Genomic DNA, 7,395 nt, shown 5'->3' with positions numbered 1-7,395 from the left:
GCTCGTTTCCCAACACAAGCTCCAGTATGTTCCCTTCTCGGGTTGGACTATCCACATAGTGTTTGAAGAATCCATCCTGGATACACCTCATCTGCCCCGTCTAAACCTTTGTACTGAGCAAGTCTCAGTCAATATTTAGTTTGGCATCTTCGGTAATCGGTCTACATATCTGTTCCTCAATCTCACATTTGCTATTGGGGGCCATTACAGTGTTTGCTCCATTCATATATCTGAGCTTCACACACTGTCTCAGTAGTACGTCCTCTCTGAGTACCGTCGTGACACTCTCCCTGATCAGTAGCACAACTCCTCCACCTCTATTGCCTCCCCGTTGATCACGTGTGAAACATTGAAACTTCCAGTAGTGTCCCTCCCGTAACCACGATCACGTAATGACCACAAAAAATTAGTCCCAACCACTGATCCATGCTCTGTTCATCTGCTTTTCCTACGAGTTTCAGGGGTCTAGGTTAGGCCTGAGGAGCCGGGAATAAGCTCCAGGGCAATGGGGTAGGCCTGGGTTAGGCCTGAGTTAGGCCGTCAGAGGACATAGAGCCTGCACCAACCTAGATCACTGATCAAATCTCTGCGGCGACGCCTGTTCTGAGACTCTTCATAAACCTGGGAGGCCTGAAAGAAGGCAGACGAGAGATGGTCAGAAGCGGTGAAGAGGGATCAGTCCCCTCCCTCTCTCCCTCCCTTCTCCTCTCCACCCTCCCTCATCACCCCTACTCCCCTCTTCTCTCTTACTACATCCACCCCTCTTTCCCTCTTTTCTCCCTCAACATTTCTCCCACCCACTCTCTCTCCCCGTCACCCCACTCTTTCACTCTCCTTCCTTTCTCTACCCACTCCACGCCTCTCACACATTGTCCCCTTTCCCTCCCTCTCCTCTTTTTCCTCATCCCCTGGTCACTAGGGGTGCTGCACTGACGGCAGCCTCTGCCCACAGCCCGTTTGTCTTTCAATCATTTAAAAAAAAATTGAGTCAGTTTAAAGTTTGTTTTGGGGGGAATCTTTGACTTTTCTATGTGGGGGAGGGGGGCAGGGTAGGGGGAAACTGTTTCCCAGTCGCTTACTGGCGGGGACGTGACTATTCTCTGAGTCGCTTCCTCGCTCATCTCCTCGCGGCTTACCGCCTGGATCGGAGTGGCCTTTCCTGCCGGGGACCAGGAACCGGACCAGAGCTTCAACAGCGGCGACGCGGCGCTGGATTCACAGCGGAGCGGGCGATGCCTACTTGGATCGCCATTTAGAGCACCGGAGCGTTGGGCCACTGCTCCAACATCGTGGAGCTGCGGTTTGGGAGAGCTTCCAACGCGGGCGGCGCTGACCGTCATCGCCGAGTCCTGGGGCCCTTTGCCGAGGGCCGCCAGCGCTGCATCTCCGCCCAGTGCGGCCTGCGGACTTTGGGAGCCGCGGACTCCGGTAGGAGGTGGCTGACTCGGATGTCCAGGCCGCTGAGGAGGTCCCCCAGCCCCGACGTCGGACTTACATCACCCTGGCAAGCGGGCCTGAACGTCGGGCCGCCCGTAGCGACGACTGCAGAGGGCTCGGGGATGCCCGACCACGGGTGAACATTGGGGAACATTAGAGGGAGAGGACTGACTTTGGTGCCTTCCCTCACAGTGGGAAAGTTTGATTCTGCTGTGTGGGGATGTTTTATGTTGAATTCTATCAACTCTATGTTGTGTTCTTTCTTTTTACCGTGTGGCTGTATGGTGATTACATTTCACTGTGCCAACTGGCACATGTGACAAATAAATGTATCTTGTATCTTGTCCACAGTCCCGCCCCTCTCCCTCCTGCTCTGCACCCTTTTCTTCCACCCTCCCCTGCATGCTGACCCCCTACCCGCCCCCGCCCCCCTCATGTTGTTCCCCTCCCCCGTGCTGCTGCACAATATAGCCCCCACCCCGCTGGTGATCCCGTCACTCACCATCGTGGGCCTCAGTCGCTGCAGCTCCAGTAAGGAAGTGGTCACGTAGGCAGAGAGGGAGACGGTGTCATCCACTCCCCCCTGGCAGAGAGTGAACAGGTCATCATTTACAGTCCCCGCCACTCCCAGGGAACCCCCTCCCCCCCCACAGTTCCCGGCGCTCCCTCACATCTGCCCATCTGCTCACACCTCCCCCCGCCACCTCCGCTGCCCTCCCCTCCCCTCATGCCCCCATCCCTCCAACCTCCCCCACACCCCCACCCTCCCCCACCCCCTCCCCCCGGCCAGGTGCTCACCTTGAGGGCGCTGTTGAAGAGCTGCCCTATGCTGGCGAAGCAGCCAGTGGGCAGGCGGTTGGCGGTGAGGAAGGTGGCAGCCTCACGCAGCACCGCCTTGTCAATGAAGATGTAGGGCCGCGCGTGGAGGAAGGAGCGCAGCACGAAGGCTGTCAGCCTGGGGGAGAGAGGCAGATGGTGGAGAGGCGGGGGAGCGAGGGGGGATGGGGGGGAGAGAGGGTGGGAAGAGAGGCAGATGGAGGAACGGGGGAGAGAGGGGGTGGGCGGATCCGGACAATACGGGGAGAGGGGAGGGGGCAGAGAGGGAGCTGGAGGATTGATGGGGAGATGGCAGGAGAGAGAGTGCAGGCAGAGACGGCGAGGGAAAAGAGATGGAGGAGAGGGGGGAGATGGTGGATGGGGACAGGGTAAAAATGGGAGTTGGAAGACAGTGTGGAGGGAGAGAGGGGGAGAGGGATAGGGAAATTGAGAGAGTGGGGAGATGTAACGGGGGGATGCAGTGGAGAGCAGGGGAGAGGGGGGGGGGAGGTTTCAGGAGTGGGGAGGGAGAGAGGCCGAGGAGAGAAGACGGGGAGAGAGGAGGCGGGGAGGGGGGATGGGGTGGGGACAGGATAGGGTTCAGCTGGGGTCGGGACGGGGCAGGAAGATGCCCTTCTCTCACCAGGTGTTGCCTTCGGGGTCGCTGGTTCCGAAGGCGCTGAAGGAGCCGTCGTGGTGCTTGTAGGTGAGTTGTCGCTGGTAACCTGGAGGGGGTCAGTGGGGGGGGTTAGGGTGGCACTGCCCAGGGGGAGGTCACACACACGCACACGGGGTCACACAAGCACACGGGGGTCACACACGCACGTGGGGTCACACACAGGCACACGGGGTCACACAAATGCACACGGGGTCACTCACGCACACGGTCTCACACACACACACACACAGGGGATCACATACACGGGGGTCATGCGCGCACGCACACGGGGTCACGCGCACACGGGGTCACGCACACACACGCGGTACACATACCCCAGTTTGCATTGACGGTGCTGAAGTCGAGATGGTTAAAACTTAAAATTCCTAGGCGTCAATATCACCAACAACATCTGGACCACCCATATTGAAGCAACGACCGAGAAAGCACACCAACGCCTCTACTTCCTTATAAGGCTTAGGAAGTTCAGCATGTCCCCATCAATTTCTACAGATGCGCCCAAGAAAGCATTTTATCAGGATGTATCACAGCTTGGTTTGGGAACAGCTCCATCCAAGACCACAAAAATTGCAGCGAATTGTGGACGCAGCCCAGTGCATCGCACAAACCAACCTCCCTTCTATCTTCTATGAACATTGAATTCTCCCAATTTTGGTAGCCCTTGCTGTCTCCTCCCCTCCCTCAGCCCTCGGTCTCCTCTTTTTCCTTTCTTCTCCCCGCCCCCCCCATCAGTCTGAAGAAGGGTTTCGGCTTGCCTATTTCCTTCGCTCTATAGATGCTGCTGCACCCACTGAGTTTCTCCAGATTTTTTGTGTACCTTCGATTTTCCAGCATCTGCAGTTCCTTCTTAAACACATCCCTTCTATCTCACTTCTATTGACTCAATTTATACCTCACACTGCCTCAGTAAGGCCAGCAACATTATCCAGGACGAGTCGCACCCTCTCTCATCAGGCAAAAGGTATTGGAGTGTGAAAATGCACACCTCCAGATTCAGGGACAGTTTATTCCCCGCTTTTATCAGGCAACTGAATCAGCCTGCCGGAACCAGAGAGCAGTGCTGAATTATTATCTACCTCATTGGTGACCTTCGGACAATCTTTAATTGGACTTTGCTGGCTTAACCTTGCACTAAACGTAATTCTATGTATCTATACACTATAAATGGCTCGATTGTAATCATGTATTGTCTTTCTGCTGACTGGATAGCACGCATCAAAAGGTTTTCACTGCACCTCGGTACATGGGACAATAAACTAAACTGAAACACAGGGTCACAAACGCAAGCACAGAGACACTCACACAAACGCACACACACACACATTTACACACACAGACACTCACACAAACACAACACATACAGACACAAACACATAGACACACAGATGCACACATACACAAGAATGCAGACACACACAAAGTACACAAACACAGATAAATACAGACACACAAATACACACACACACCTCACACACTAACACGCATACACAACACATAGACACAAACACGGCGATACAGACACATAGTCAAACATAGACACACACACGTACACATTCATGCACAGACACATAGAGGCACATACCCATTGACAAACACCTCTATTCCCCCCCCCCCATTCATACTCCTCTGTGCCCCCCCATCCCACTCCCCATTGCCCCCTCCCCATCTATCCTACTCCACCCCCCGTCCCCAGCCCCCTGCCTGACCCTACCCTCCCTTCCCTGCTCTCCCCACCTCTCCCCCTAATCCCCTGTGTTCCCCTGACCCTCTCCCCACTGCCCCCTCCCTCCCTGGGTGCCAGCCCGTTGTGAGTGTAGAACTCGCTGGCAGCGATACCTGTCTGCAGGAAGCCCACAGCTTTGGACCTGATTTTGGGAGAGAGCTGGTGGGTTTTCTCCAGGTAACTCAGCACCACGATGTTGGGGGTGAACTTCACCATGTTCTGCTCCCCGCAGCCCGTGGGGAGTCGCAGCAAACCGTCCAGGTTGTCCATGGCGCTGCCCATCAGGTCACCTAGGGGTCAGAGAGGGCAAGAGAGTCACTGACCCCACTGGGACTTCGCAACGGCCCACCCCCATCATGTCGGGACTCCAACCCCCTCCCTCCTTCCCAGCGAGTGTGAATGCCCCACCCCCCCCCCCATTACAGTGGTCCTCATTTCACTGCCCCCCTACAGTGGCCCTGTCCTCCAGTGCCCACCTTCCAGTGGATCCTATCTCCAGTGGATACTCCCTCCAGTGGACCCCCTCTCCAGTGGACCCTACATCCAGTGGACCCCCTCTCCAGTGGACCCACCCTCCAGTGGACCCTACATCCAGTGGACCCCCTCTCCAGTGGACCCGCCCTCCAGTGAACCCTACCTCCAGTGGACCCTCCCTCCAGTGGACCCTCCCTCCAGTGGACCCTACCTCCAGTGGACATTACATCCAGTGGACCCTCCCTCCAGTGGACCCTTCCTCCAGTGGACCCTCCAGTGCCCAACCTTTCCCTATAGCTATGGACCTCGAGTCCTGGCAACATCCTTGTAAATCTTCTCTGCATTGTTTCCAACTAAATGGCATCTTTCTACAGCAGGGTGACCAAGATGACACACAATAGCCCGTGCAGCCTCACAGGTGTCTTGTAAAGCTGCACAACGTCCCCACCTCTGTACTCAATCCCTGACTGATGAACGGCAGTGTGTCCAAAGCCTTCTTCACCATCTTGGTGGTGAGCTCTAATTAATGATCCCACATAAACAGTACACCCCAGCAACAGACTCTACCTCCGGCCCACAATGTCTGTGTCAAACATGATGCTGAGATAAACTAAACACGTGATCCATCTCCCTCCATTCTCTGCAAACACATGTCCAATCTAAAAGCCTCTTAAGCATCATAATTGTAGTTGCCTCCACCCCCACCCCAGGCAGCATTCCAGACACCCACCACTCTCTGTAAAAAACCTGTCCCTCGTACTGTCATAGCATGGAAACAGGCCCATGCCAACTAGTCCTCCCTATCCACGTTTGGTCGATATCCCTCTAAATCACACCCATCCATGTACCTGTCCAAATGTTCTTTAAATGCTGTTATAGTACCTGCCTCAAGTACCTCCTCTAGCAGCTCATTCCATATACCCGCCATTCTCTGTATGAAAATGTTACCCCTCAGGCTCCAATTAAATCATTCCCCTCACCTTAACCTGTATCCTCTGGTTCTTGATTCCTAACGTTCCGAAATCTCCTTTAAATGTTGTCCCCTTCATCTTAAATCAATGCACTCTCGTGTTTGACATTCCCACCCTGGGAAAAAAAGGTTCTGACTGTCTCTAATGATTGTATCAGGTCTCTCCTCAACTTCTGTCATTCCGGACAAAACAATCTACGTCTCCTGCCCTCCCAGTTATAAAATCCCGGTCTGCCCAACCTCTCCCTGAAGCGCAGGCCCTTGAGTCCTGGCAACATCCTTGTAGATTTTCTCTGCATGGTTTTCAGCTTAACAACATGCTTCCTGCAGCAGGGTGACCATAGCTGAACACAATACTCCAAATGTAGCCTCACCAATGTCTTCTACAACTGTAACATAACGTCCCAACTTCTGTACTCGGTTGCCTGAATGGGGAAGCTAAGCAGGGTGGCACAGTGGCGCTGCAGTAGAGTTACAGACCCAGAGACCCAGGTTTCATCCTGACTACGAGTGCTGTCTGTACACAGTTTGTACATTCTTCCTTGACCTGCATAAATTTTGTCCGGGTACTCCGGATTCCTCCCACGCTTCAATGACGTACAGGTGTGTAGGGTAATTGATAAAATTGTAAATTTTCCATAATGTGTGTAGGATAGTGTTAGTGTGCGGGGATCACTGGAAGGCATGGACTCGGTGGGCCGAAGGGCCTGTTTCCACACTGTAAATCTAAACTAAACTATGAAGAAGGGTCCCGAGCCGCAAGGTTGCATATCCTGTGCCTCAGCCGTTGAGTTAGTGCAGTACATTGTGTGTGGGGCCAGCCAGTGTAGGTGTGAGGCCCCTCGTGGATGGGTGTCGGTGTAGAGTGAGACGCCCCTGCTCTCCCACATTGCCGGGGCATGAACACAACACCAGCATCTCGTCTGCTTACCCAGCACCGTGACGGAAGCCCGTGCTGACCCTTCCACCACATCCTCCGGGACTTGCAGCTCGATTTCCTCCGTCACGCTTTGACCTGGAGCGGGACACATGGACAAGGTGCAGAGGTAGATACTGGAGAGTAGGGAAACAGGCCCTTCGGCCCAACCCATCTATGCTGACCAACATGCCCCATCTACACGAGTTCCACCTACCCGCGTTAGGCCCATATCCCTCAAAACCTACCCTATCCAGGCACCTGCACCTGTTACAGCCCTTGCCTCAACTACCTCCCTTGGCAGCTCGTTCCATACACCCACCACCCTCTGTGAAAACGTTGCCCCTCGGGTCCCTATTAAATCTTTTCCTTCTCACCTC

General features: G+C 54.6%; 1 protein-coding gene across 1 annotated transcript; it reads right to left on the bottom strand.

Annotated features, from left to right (window-relative positions):
- Positions 1-487: 487 nt before the first annotated feature.
- Positions 488-7,130, bottom strand: LOC116969817 (alpha-2-macroglobulin-like). The gene is made up of 6 exons (XM_033016597.1): positions 7,031-7,130; positions 4,769-4,945; positions 2,897-2,978; positions 2,236-2,392; positions 1,940-2,020; positions 488-630 (listed from the first exon to the last, which is right to left on the bottom strand). The coding sequence occupies exons 1-6, from the start codon at positions 7,128-7,130 to the stop codon at positions 541-543; spliced, it is 687 nt and encodes a 228-aa protein (XP_032872488.1). The 3' UTR covers positions 488-540.
- Between the last annotated feature and the right edge of the window lie 265 nt (positions 7,131-7,395).

The sequence above is a fragment of the Amblyraja radiata genome, unplaced genomic scaffold (assembly GCF_010909765.2).
Source record: "Amblyraja radiata isolate CabotCenter1 unplaced genomic scaffold, sAmbRad1.1.pri scaffold_1269_ctg1, whole genome shotgun sequence".
NCBI lineage: Eukaryota > Metazoa > Chordata > Chondrichthyes > Rajiformes > Rajidae > Amblyraja > Amblyraja radiata.
The sequence above is the reverse complement of the archived record's forward strand: the minus strand, read 5'-3'. Positions and strand labels throughout refer to the sequence as shown.

Excerpts from the sequence above, each read along its gene's own strand:
- LOC116969817 (XM_033016597.1), bottom strand. The coding sequence starts at position 7,130 with ATGTGTCCCGCTCCAGGTCAAAGCGTGACGGAGGAAATCGAGCTGCAA. Across the intron at positions 2,393-2,896 it reads GACCCCGAAGGCAACACCTG|GCTGACAGCCTTCGTGCTGC; the intron begins GTGAGAGAAGGG and ends TCTCTCCCCCAG. Across the intron at positions 631-1,939 it reads AGCGACTGAGGCCCACGATG|GCCTCCCAGGTTTATGAAGA; the intron begins GTGAGTGACGGG and ends GCCTTCTTTCAG.